General features: G+C 40.0%; 1 protein-coding gene across 4 annotated transcripts in view; it reads right to left on the bottom strand.

The window, feature by feature from the left end:
- Positions 1-13,136, bottom strand: part of MATN2 (matrilin 2) — a 67,633-nt gene that overhangs the window by 50,618 nt on the left and 3,879 nt on the right. For all 4 annotated transcript variants that reach the window (XM_065054062.1, XM_065054061.1, XM_065054064.1 and 1 more), the window contains exon 2: positions 7,693-7,860. In XM_065054062.1, the coding sequence (XP_064910134.1) occupies positions 7,693-7,846 (154 nt within the window). In that variant the 5' untranslated portion in view covers positions 7,847-7,860. The remainder of the gene's footprint in view (positions 1-7,692; positions 7,861-13,136) is intronic.

The raw sequence follows: 13,136 nt of genomic DNA, 5'->3' as shown, positions 1-13,136 counted from the left end.
GTTTTTTTTGCATATTTCAGCTGTTCTGAGATGGAAACTATTTGGTTTAAACTTCCTTTTATGGTCAGGAGAACCAGAGAGTGGGCTGCATTCCCTTGCAGGCAGGGGAACACCTGAACAGAGGAATGAAGCGTCTTTTTCTCTCCACGCCAGTCCCAGCAGCATTGACATCTGCACAGCACTTCCTAATAGAAACGAATGTTACGTGCTCTCAGCTGAGCACAGCTCACACCCAGGAGAGGAAGAATTAATTTTCTGTGCCCTGATGGAGAAGCCTCATAGTACACACAGTTAATGCTACTTTGAATCCAGTTCCCAAGGCCAGGCAGGAGGCATTTACTCTGCCTGTGACTCTGCCTCTTCCTGCACACATCTGTAAAACAACAAATCACAACCAACACACAAAAAAAACCTCCATGTGTGGTTGCATGGGAGAACATGATCTTTGTTTCTTTCTCCATGAAGATCTGAAGCTCCTTTCTTGCCTGAGCTACCTGGGGCATTGCTGGAAGGACACAGAAATTATTACAGAAGGAAGAGAGAGAAAGGAAAGAGCTGTTAGCAGTAGCACACAAAATTTAGTGAAAAAAATGTGACTTTACTGAGTTGTGCTGTTTCCTTTCAGGACATTAGCTTAACATTTTAAAAACTCCAATCACCATTTTTCTAAAGCCGCCCATGTCTTTGTTTACAGAGAAAGCTGTTAGCAACTTCAACATTACTCATTGATCAGCTGACCCGAAACCACATATTTCTATCCACTGGTAACAGTCTAAGTATTAGAGCCTTTTCCAGAACAGTTACAGAAACATCACTGTGGGATAGTGCCATACACCATTTCCCCTTACTCCCCAAAACATGTGGAACATCACACCCACTGGCCAGCTATTAGTTCTACCACTTCAGCAGTACTTAAGAAGGTAGATGGTGTCTTCTGGCTTTCAAGGCAATTTAAAGGCATGTTGTCTTCATTCACAATAGTGTCTGATAACCCACTCATGCCTACAAAATGAGATGTTCCTGAAGTTATGAAAATGTTGTTTCCAGGATTTTCAAGTTAATTTTGCACATATGTGCTTTTTTAATTATTAAGCTAAAGTACTCACAACAAAGCCGAAACCACCACATTCAGTGTTCTTTCTTTTAGCCTGATCTTCCTTCAAGACAAAATACACAAAAAGGCTTTGAGCTCTTTGAGAATATACACACAAAACCAGAGTTTGTAATTTTACTCAGTGAATTATTGTCAAGGCAAACTTTTTCAAACAAAAATGGTATTTCACAGTAATTTGTGGGGGTTGTAAAAAACAATTTCAGAAATACAAAGATCATTTTCAGTTTAGTACATGACTCAGTTTTTTCTGTAGCAGCAGATATTCTTTCCTCCTTTTGTAAAGCTTATAAATCACTTTAAAAAAAAAAAAAAAAATAGAGGAAAAAGGGTAAAAAGGGAAAAAAAGATAAAAGAATAAGAAAACAAAGCAAAGAGAAGAAGCAGAAACAAGGGAAAAGGCTTTGCTAGAGGAAATGCTTACACATTAAATACTGCAGAAACAGAAAATGTGCTGCTAGAAACAGAATTATATACCATATAACGTTACCAAACTGCCCTTGAAGTGACTGAAAATTTAATGCTATTTTGATACATGACTTGAAGATTAATAACAAATACTAAATAAGACAGCTGGCAAGTGTAACATTGTCATATGGTTAAAAATCGCCAACACAGACCAAAATCCAAACTTTCTGGTCTCCATGACAGCTGGCTGCAGATGAGTGTACTCAGAACAGGACACAAATCCCTGGGGTCTGTCATGGTCCCAGCAAGCCCTCATGGCTCACTAGCTGGGCGTGCTTAAGGGATAAAAGCTTCTGCAGGGAACAGCTGGGTGGGCAAGGATATGATTGACATTCAGATCTCATATTCTTGGACTACAGGACCCCTGTTAGGGGCTGGGGGGGCACAGCCTCAGCACAAGCCAGGCTACCCAATCTCAGAGCCACGAGAGGGTTCCTCACTGCGAACAAAATCCAGAAATCTGAATGAGTGGGATAGTCTGAGCAAGTGGTCAGTCATGTTCCCGGTCACAAATGGTGCTCCACAGGCTCAGTATTTGGGCCAGTTCTCTTTAATATCTTTATCAATAATCTGGTTCTCTTTAATATCTTTATCAATGATCTGGATGAGGGGATTGAGTGCACTCTCTGTAAGTTCACAAATGACACCAAGTTGGGTGGGAGTGTTGATCTGCTGGAGGGTAGGAAGGCTCTACAGAGGGATCTGGACTGGCTGAATTGTAGGGCTGAGGCCAATGTATGAGGTTTACCAAGGCCAAGTGTCGGGTCCTGCACTTGGGTCACAACAACCCCAGGCAGCGCTACAGGCTTGGGGAAGAGTGGCTGGAAAGCTGCCTGGCAGAGAGAGATCTGGGGGTGTCGGTCGACAGCCGACTGAACATGAGCCAGCAGTGTGCCCAGGTGGCCAAAAAGGCCAACAGCATCCTGGCTTGTACCAGGAATAGTGTGGCCAGCAGGACCAGGGGAGTGATCATCCCCCTGTATTCGACACTGGTGAGGCCCCACCTTGAATACTGTGTTCAGTTTTGGGCCCCTCATCATAAAAAAGATATTGAGGTGTTGGAGAGAGTTCAGAGAAGGGCAACAAAGCTGGTGAGGGGCCTGGAGCACAAGTTTCATAAGGAACAGCTGAGGGAACTGGGGCTGTTTAGCTTTGAGAAAAGGGGGCTGAGGGGAGACATCATTGCTGTCTACAACTACCTGAAAGGAGGTTGTAGCATGGAGGGTGTTGGTCTCTTCTCCCAAGTAACAAGTGGTAGGACAAGAGGAAACAGCCTCAAGTTGTGCCAGGGGGGGTTTAGGTTGGACATTAGGAAAAATTTCTTCACCAAAAAGGTTGTCAGGCATTGGAACAGGCTGCCCAGGGAGGTGGTTGAGTCACCATCTCTGGAGGTATTTAAAAGCCGTGTAGATGAGGTTCTTAAGAACATGGTTTAGTGGTGGACTTGGCAGTGTTAGGTTTACAGTTGGACTTGATGACCTTAAAGGTCTTTTCCAACCTAAATGATTCTATGATTCTAAGTGCAAGCTTCCTGCTACTGTTTTAGACCTCAGTCAGGTGGATAATGGACAATAGCTATTGCAGAGAAGAGGCCGAAAGCTGAAGTTTACATATTTGGCATAAAGTCCACAGGAGACCTCTCAGCTATTGAGGCAATCAGTACTGGGAAGCAAAGCACACAACTGCTAACACTGCCCTGAGGCACAATATTTGTGAGATGTACATACACACCTCAAAAGGAAGAAACAGGTGGATTACCAGACTGTAAAATGCTTTGCTCTCTCTCTTTTCAAATATAACACATCTATATTTATATGACAATTTTATATTTTAGTTAGAGAGTCTAAATTGATACCTATTTGATTACCCTGTATTGTTATAAAAGTTTGGCTACCTTTTAATTAGAAATGATTTTGCTTATATTTTAATTAAATATGCAATAATTCAAAAGATGTAATTTTCAACCTCTTCCAACCTTTATCTGCTGCCTGGAATAGTTTAGATCTCCCTGAATACTATGACAGCATAGTATGTCAAACACATGGTAAAGTTATCATGACACAATTCTGACTTCAACTGGAATGCAGACTTCAGTTGCAATGAGTCTACTTAACATCTCTGAGGACAAAAAAACTTGGCAGGGTTGCACTTACATAAACAACACATACATATGTTGAAGCTGTGAATGAGTCTCGTACAGCAGTTATCATCCCATATCGGATCAGCAGTCCGCATTAGCAGGATTTATAGATTTCAGGCCAGCTCTTAGTGTATAAATGTACAATGAATTCAACCAAAACTAAACAGAAATATTGCCTGCAGTCTACAGAAGCATCATGGACACATATTTTCCCTCCTGATTTGCAGCTAAAATTTAACCCAGAATGGTTAACCTGATAATGTTCTTGAGCCCTAAAGTTACATACACACAAGTTTAAGAACTGGATTGGATTTAAGAATGTTTGGAATAACTTTAACCAACTGTAGTGAGTGATTTATAAATTTAATGAGCGCTCTGTGTACTTCACATTACTTCCTTTCTTATTATTAGTGGAATCACATACATACAACCAAGAGATAAATCACTATGAATTTTGTTGCAAAATGTAATTTAACACAAGGACATTTGCATTTAGCAGCAGTTTCTACTGAACAGGAGCCAAGTACATTTCCTTCTTGGCCTCCTTTCCCCTCTCTGTTTCAATTTTGTGCAGTATCCGTTAATCTCTTGTAGTTTCTTTCTTACAGTATCATGTAGTATCTAAAGGAATGCCCCCTAAATTAGCTTTTCTCCTTACATAAATAGTTACTTTCAAAACCAGGTAGATAATTGTTCTATATTTCTAAGGAATAGAAGGAATGTTATTGCTTAGAATATTATTCTACAGGTAATTCAATTATTCCCATGCACCCACTTCAGAGCTCTCCAAATAAATATGTCCATGTGACATGAAATAAATGCCCAGTTTACAAGAACAGAGTTCACCAAGAAAAATATAAACAAAAAAGTGTGTTTTTTTCCATAATGTTGAAATTTTACTTTGCTTTGTTTTATAATAAATGATTAAGATGCAGCTGGACATAGGTCCCAAATCCCCTTCACCAAAAAAACCCCACGTCATCAAACATCACAAAAAGCTACATCTTGCAAGGACTGGGTATGTGGTGCTTCTGAGCATGGAACCTGCTGAAAGGTGCTGTGGACCTCTGACCATGGCCTTGAAATCACAGTACAGGAGTCAACACTCTGGACAACTGACACAGCTTTTAATTCATTTGTTTAAGCGCAGAAGTCCATTTCAGCTCTGAATGGAATTAGCTAATGTAATAGACAAAATTTTATCTTTAAAACCATGTAGCCAAGTCTATTTCCATTACTGCTTTTCTTTAGCATCCAAAAATTAATGCTAAGCCAGCAAACCGGTTTCAGTGATCTGCATGTAATCTAATACAGCAGCTGCACTCAGCAGGAACACGGATATCGTCAGAGAGCTAAGTAAAAACTCTTCAGAGCTCTGATAAAGCCTTTCAAATAGAAGATTCTAAAACAAGAATCTAAGTTCCTTTAAGTAATCAGGATAAGGCCAAAGATCTAATACTTGGGATCAAATTACTGATCAGTGTAAATTTAGTGGCAAAATTTAGTTCATATGCTACTTAAAGGGAAGAGGCAACTGCAGTGTTCCACAGGAAAGACAAATGGACCATCCTGTTTCTTTCTGTTATTTCACAAGATTTTGCAGGACTATGGAAACAGTCCTTTAAAACATAAAAACACCTAGATTAAAAAAAAGTTGGTAAAATGAAGAAAAAAAGGATTTAAATTATTTTAATGCTACTAATATTTACATGGTGTAATCCTTCATTTTAGTCCTAAAAACAGAGAACTCCACCCAAAAGAAAACCCCAACCTGAACTTTTATTACTTTTCCAGGTGCCTGTTGCTTCTTTGCAGCGATATTGCTCACTTTCTCCTGCCAACCAAGTCTTTCACAACAGCAGCAACTGTCATTGCCACCACTACTTAGAATTCTTATAACATATATAATATTTATAACATATTATATAGAATGGGACAGCTTCTAATCACTGTTAAACCGCTATAAATCTGAAGTGATTTTATTAAGTCGAAAGACTTGACGTCACTGAGATCATGGTTTGGCCCTGTTCTTTCTCATGTACTTTAAGGAACACTGCAGCTTTCCAGAGTGTGGCATGCATTTTACACATTCTGTTCTTTACAGAGAGGCACGTTTTAACCATGCCACTGTTTATATGCACTGCTGAATTTGAAGCAGGTGACCTAATTCATTGAACAGAATGCAAGGCCCAAGAGTCTGACTCCAAACTGCCACGTACTTTTACAGTCTGGACCAGATAATGTCCCAAGTTTCTTGCATCATTTAATGTCTTGAAAGGTTCTTTCAGTCAGAGCTGCCAGAATTGTTTGCATCCTGCACACGCCAAACTGAACAGGGATCCAGAATTTTCCAAATGCAGGGACCACAAATTGCTTGGCTTTTGAAAGAACGAAATAATCTAATCTATACATTTTTATTTATATCAAGTGCTAATTATTTTACTGTATTTTCCACTATTTAAAATACGAAAAAGAGGCTATAAAAGCAATTTAAAAAAGGGGGGGGGAAAGGCAAGCTGGAAAACATGACACCTTTTTGTTTCTCCAGATAACTACTCGCTATTCCATTCATCTTCTAGAGAGATAGGTTGTTTATTTCTTAGAGTAATAAACTCAGTTATTTCCTGGGGACCCCAAAATATTCAGGAGGGGCTGCTATTTAATCACATTTTAGAATTTAGGATTTTAGAAAGTTTGAGAGTCTTGTTGAGTAAGATGTGAATGTGGTATTTCTCTTTGCTGGTCCACATCCATGTTTTTTGATGGACTAGATCTCCAGAGCTGTGGTTTTCAGCCTTCAGCTGCAGAACGTCAGGTATCTCAAGATCACATCTATTAATTTTGAGAAAGATTAATAAGAAAGGGAAATCTGCTGTCGTTTGGCCTAAATTTGCTCCATAGTAATTGAAAACTAAGAGTTTTAAGTTAACAAAGGATAGATTTGGAATGCTACTTTATAGAATTTTAGATATTTAAAGGATTACATTTTGTTTGGAGAAGAGTTTCTCTGATAAAACTTGGTTGTCTCCTCTCTGTCACCCATTCTCATGTTCTGGCTTTACTTCTTCTTCTTTCTCCCCAATGCATCTTCTGCAAGACATTTCACATGTCTCATGTTCACCTAAGTTCAGTCAACTTTATGGGGAGGCATGCCACTTAACATCTCCCAGTGGCTGGAGAGAGAGATCTGATCAGATCTACTGCTGATGTGCATCATGAATGCCTAATGATGGACCATGTCCAAAGCCCCATCCATGCACTGTTCTCATAATCTGACAATAGTTTAAACAATGAGCAAACAAAAATTACTGTAAGTCATGAACTGTTAGCAGATGAAAACGTTGACCAGTGAACTGCCTGATGACATACAGGCAATCATCAGCAAGAGAGAGAAGAACCTTTTGTTTTAAAATATGACAGCCACAAGCTAAAACTTCTAGATCCTGCCCTTGGATTTTGGCAAAAGAGCAAAAATGTGCTGCTCATTATAAATAAAATTATCCTAACAAAATGAAGGGATTAACATCAAGTAATGTAATGACAAGCCCCATCTGAATAGACACTGATTTCCATTCAACCATTCTTACGCACACCACATACATGTAGACAGCTAAAACTGTCTGGCATGGTAAATGGCAGCTTTGACAGAGAGTCCATGGGCCAATATGTATTCTCTCTAGGCAGAGAGATCTTTTTTCCAAGATAACAGTCCTGTAGTAAATATTTATTTCATACCACTTATAGAAAGTAGATCTAGTACCCCAAAAGTAAACACCCTCTTTCAACAGCTGCTAACTGGTCAACAAACTTCTCTTATTCCTGCTTGCAAATGGCAATCTTCTTTTTATTATAAACTAACTCAGCCAAAGTTTGGCCAGCTGCTCATGCCTTTTATCATTTGTATTTGAGACGGCTTTTGGTGGTGGTCTTTGGTTTTCCTTTCCTTTTGTGTGCATGTGTGTGTGTAACTTACCAAGTAGAGACTGCGAATTAACATCCCTTCTTCGGGTGAAACGTCCTCCAGGGAGATCTTTTGCCATGACAAAGGCAGTGGAAAGCAGAATGTGTCCAAACAGCAGAAGGAAGTATGCAATCATTTTCTTCATCTTCAAGAAACAGAGGGACATTCAGGGATATGAAACTGCAATGAAGGACAGAAGGCGATGAGCTCTTTGATTACATAAAAAGATACACTGAAACCACGTCAGCCACCCAGCTGCATTGCTTCCCTCCCATCACATCCGAACATGCATATACTGGCACAGAATTACTGCACCTTCAACAAAGAAAATCTACATCATCAAGTAGCAGTTAGAAGAACCTCCATAGTGTTTATAAATATTGTTAGTTGAAGTTCATAGTTAAACCTAGTTAACATTTAAAATGTATTGACTTTTACAATCATTTACAACAATCAAGTATTTTTAAAGCAAGAAAAGGAACTTTGTTTCAGTAAACCTGTCAGCATAAACAGACTTGAGGAGGACACGAAAATATTTTCATTATTCTACTCGGCACTCTCTTGCATTTTTTCAGAAGTTTAATTAATGGCTTTTGTAGTCTGAGGGATACTTGCTTCAGAAAATCTTGGAGAATTATAACAAGAGAAAGGAATATATTCCAGAAAAAGCAACTATAAATGTGAAAGCTGAGACAGGTGACAACTCATGCTTCCAGAAGACTGCCCGTCATTGCAAGCATGAAGATAACACTGCAGAACGAATCTTGTTTACTCATGGAGGCTTCTGAGGACTGTCAATGAGCTTGCCACAGGGTATGGAGAAGTTTTGTCATACAGAAGAACAAATTAACAGGCAAAATTCGTACCCTAAGTTACGATTCCTGCCCAGGGGGTTGTTAAGGCACCATCAAAAGCCACAGCTGACTCTGTCCACAAGCAGAAAGCTAAGACTGACATGCTAAAGGCTCATCTTCTAGCCATGTCCCCTGTTGGTGGCCTTCATTGGATGGCAATTCCTTCTACCTACCTCCAAAACTTCATTGTTGTGGGTTGTAAAGAGAACATCTCACAGGAGATAGATTCAGCCTTGTAACTGCTGATACAATGAGGCTTAGTCAAGAGCTCCCATAGGTGCACGAGAGATGGTTAAAACTACCCACTTTCACAACAAAAAAAGTGGAAACTTTAAAAGCAGTGTGAATTTTAACAGTAATTCTTGGTTAAGTAACTAAGATGTCGAAAACAATTTTAGTATGGTCCTAAACCTGATAAGAAGACAGAACCACAGATCTGTAACATAAGGCAACTAAATGCCCCAGCTCAGAAAGAGTATTGATTTTTTCCCACCATGAGCTATTCACTGGTAGAACAATAAATTCTGGGTAAATACTTTTTAATAAAAAGATTTTATACATTATTCTTCAGTTTGTCCCACACAACCATTACACATTGGTCCATTTTTCTGTCTATCAATTTATTTTTCCTTTTGTGTGTCCTTCTCAGCATCCCCAAATACGAAGACAATGTTCTGGTGGATATGCTAGAGAGCAAAATGAACTGAGTCTTTGCACTCAAAATGTCCAGCTTTGCTTAAACATTTAATATTATTCAGTAACAGGCAATATGTAATTTAAGGATATTCAAACTAGGAAAGAGACGTATGTAAATAGTTTACACTTGTAATAGCAGCCACAAAAAATCAAATTTTTGGTGACCTAGCAGCATGGACACCTGGATGGTATTATTGGTAGAGTGTTTCCAATGCTCTAGTCAGAAACAGATGGACACTGCAAACAGCACACACCACTGTAAATGGGACAAAATTTTGCTGGGGGCAACAGCTGTTACTGCTGGAGATCACTGGGCTTCTCCCAGGTTGTGTCCTCACTTCTCGGGACATCAGCAACAAACATGGCACTGTGCACGGGGCCCTTCTCCCTCTCTGGCCTGTTCCTTCAGCACACAAAGATGCACATGCCAGTTGTAGCACCAAGGTTTTAGAAACATAGAAGCCTTGCTCAGAGAGCTAAGGAGTGTAGAGAAATATTCCTCATACTTATTCGCAAGGCTGTCAAAGAAACCAGGCATTAACTCACCGCTTCTTTCCCATCCATCCTGAACAGCTGTGTAGATGGGGCTAAAGCCACTTCACCTGTTTCTGATGGCACATTAAAGGAGAACAAACAACATTGCAGCAGAGCACCCTCACGTGTCACTGAACCATTCACTACAAGCATGATGTCAAAGAAAACCGAGATAAAGAAGTGACAATCCTACCAGCTTTGCAAAGTACCCCCCCAAAAAAAGTCTTACATTCTGGCACTTAATGCGTTTTATACCTTTGTAGTGATTTTTGATGTTTGGTAGCAATTTCAAATTCACTAGGCTCATAACTGTTCCCAAGCAACTTCAGAAATTAAAAAAAAAAAAAAAGTGAAGCGTGTTTGCTGTGATTTTTAGTCTTCAAATTCTGTTAGGAAAATGTTTGCATAGCATGTAAATATCATATGATTAGCTGAACATATCAACCAAAATGCCTCGGTAATTCCTTAGGTGTCCCCAAGTTCTGAAACATATTAAAGCAGAAAATTTTCAATTTTGCATGATTTTACCAGTCCCGGTACTAAAGAAACAAAAGTGATGAATAATAGTGCCTAGTTTTTTGGGGATCTTTTTATTCAAAATTAACATAACTTCTATCATTCAATAGTATTTCATTTTGATTCAGAGACTGTGGATCCTTAGATGTGAAAATCTTTACCAGCCTGTTAACCAAGAAACAGCTTACCTACAGTTCCACCAAAAAAACTCAATTCTCATTTAAAAAAAAATCTACTCCTACCCTCACAGTGTTCTAAAATACTGTTTCAAAAGAAGGCAAAGCTTCACAGTGGAGAGCTCTAGTTGACTCATCTTACAAAATTTTATAGATAAGATAATCTGAAATAAAAATTAAACTGAAATTGCATCCATTTTCAATGAGAAAAACAAAACAAAACAACAAACAAACAACCCACCCCCTCACCCCCCCAAAAAAAACCAAACCTTTCCAAAGCCAAAGGCTGTGTATGCAATATCACACAGCAGTGATCCACACCTTTTGCCACGCTTTCATCCACACTGAAAGCTTCTGTGCTGCTTTCCTGAGGTGATGAGAGTCTGGACTTGAGTGCTTTGCTCTAGCTCCAGGTTCCTATTTGTGTCCACTGCTCTTTGCATTTTTACATGACCAGCTTGCACTGTGGTTGCACAGCTTCGCCGCATACAGTCCTACCACAGTTCCCTGTGTATTTCCTGGGTCTTCTGCAAAGTCCTCTGTCTTCACTGTAGAAGCTGGATGTTCTTTATTGCACCACACTTGGTATTTAGCACCTCATTTTCCCAGCAGGTTAAGTTAGGCTGCTGGCACAGCCATGTTTAGCTTCACATTACTGTCTAACCCTTGCTCCACCAGCTGAGAACATATTCCCAAAGTTCCAAAGCTACAAACACATATTTTTGTGCCTATCTGGAAAATATGTTTCAAGCACTTCAATTCCAGCTGTCACACCAGGAGTATTGAGCATTATATCATTGGGAACTAATTCCACAGAGTAGACCCAAGGCTAAGTCACTGTGTGACAAACATCCCAAACACCTCAAAAGCAAAAGACACCAAGAAGAGGTGTGGCAATCCATGGGGCTCAACCAGGTTGAGCACTGGATGCTCTGATTTCTACTACTTCATTCTTCTGCCCACGGAGAGAAGAAGGTCCTATGCAGGGCTTCCACAGCAGCCTTGGAGAAGTCAGCGCAGCACACTGCTCTGCTGGACACGTGGAGAAGCTCCTAACAAAGAACAGGCAACTGCTGCTCACAGAGGTACAATGTGGTGATGGCTGCTTGCAATACCTGCAGCCGTTTGGAGGAAGTCTGGTATAAAGGAGATTCTCCTAGAAGATGGGGAGTAAACAGATAGGCTCTCTTGGTCTTTTCAAGCTTCTCTTGCTCCCTAACTAGCTGCTAGTCAAGAGCTAACTATTTCCATGGTGTTTTCTTATCAGTTTTATCTGTGCTTGCTTAGCCATATGCCCATGGAACAGAATAATTTTTCTGATGCTTTGTTACTGATTTTCAATTTTCATGAAATAGTGTAATAAAGAATGCAAGTGCATAAGAGGGAAAACATTCTGAAGTTCTTTCAGCACTCATTATCTACCCATTTTAAGATTACAAGAAACTGCAATCCAATCAAAAACTTTTACTGAAGTTGAAGCAACTGCAAGCAATCTAGGTAAGTCAATAAAATCAGAGTCCATGTCCCCAAATTAGGAAGCACAGCAAGTTACTTGGAAAACCAATGAGCTCTTATTACATGAAAGCCACAAAATATCTCATTTTCAATCGCATCACCTCAGAAATTAAAAAAATCAACGACGGCAGGCTCTGAAAAGCCCTGTTAACTATCAGTTACAACATGTTCCAAGGTATTTTACTATCCACAAGACAGCACATGCATTACTAGTCCATTACTCATTAAAGCCACTGTGTGTGGCATGGGTGTCAGGACAGAGTATTAATAATTTCCTCTGTCTTTCTGGACCAGATTGCTGACGCAGGCATTTTCCAGTTCTGAAAAATAGCTATAGAGTCCTGCAGAGTCCAACACTGCAAAATATCTGTCCCTGGCTATGCAGGTGTTGTGTGGGGGCAGCTGGCCACAGTAAGGAGGATGATATTCAGCATATCAGCAAGAAGCACCATCTTGCCTTCATCCTTGCAAAGGAGCACTCTACTCTCATCCCGTTCCACCAAATGATGCACTGGCTTTTGTGTGACTCCTTGCTGCACAAGGAGTGCTTCCCTAGGCTTAACATCACAGGACTAGTAGAACTCCCCTAAAATTGTGGTTGTCAACTGCATCTCACTGATACAATTAAATCATAAAGAACAAAGCTGCACATGCCCTAAACTTGAAAATTCCTCATATGCCTCCCAACCCTGATGGTGGGAAATACATGCACATGAACCTACACACCACTGCACCAAGCCCTGCAAAGCAGCAGAGCAGTACTCCCCTTGTTAACACATTCATTAGCTCCTTTTAAGAGGCAAACTTTGGCCATTTGTGCTGTCAGTAGTATCGAATGAATCTGGAAAGCCTGTTGTCTAAAAGTCAGTCAGTAACTCAGGTGCATTCTGAGACAACCCAAATCCAAACACTCTCCATAACAGCACAGCAAGCCACCACAATAACAAAACCAACATTTGACTTGGAAACATCACACAGTCCTTTATCAGTCTAAAATAATGATTGTCCAGATCAGTAAGAGTAACCCAAATCTGCAGTGGGTTTAGGACCAGAAGTTGTGTACACCAGCACAAGGCTGGGACAAATTCTTTGCATGGGTCCATGAAGACCTACATCCTGAAAGGAAGTTTTGGGGCCACACGTCATTGTTTTGTACCTGCAGAAC

The sequence above is a fragment of the Columba livia genome, chromosome 2 (assembly GCF_036013475.1).
Source record: "Columba livia isolate bColLiv1 breed racing homer chromosome 2, bColLiv1.pat.W.v2, whole genome shotgun sequence".
Lineage (NCBI taxonomy): Eukaryota > Metazoa > Chordata > Aves > Columbiformes > Columbidae > Columba > Columba livia.
The sequence above is the reverse complement of the archived record's forward strand: the minus strand, read 5'-3'. Positions and strand labels throughout refer to the sequence as shown.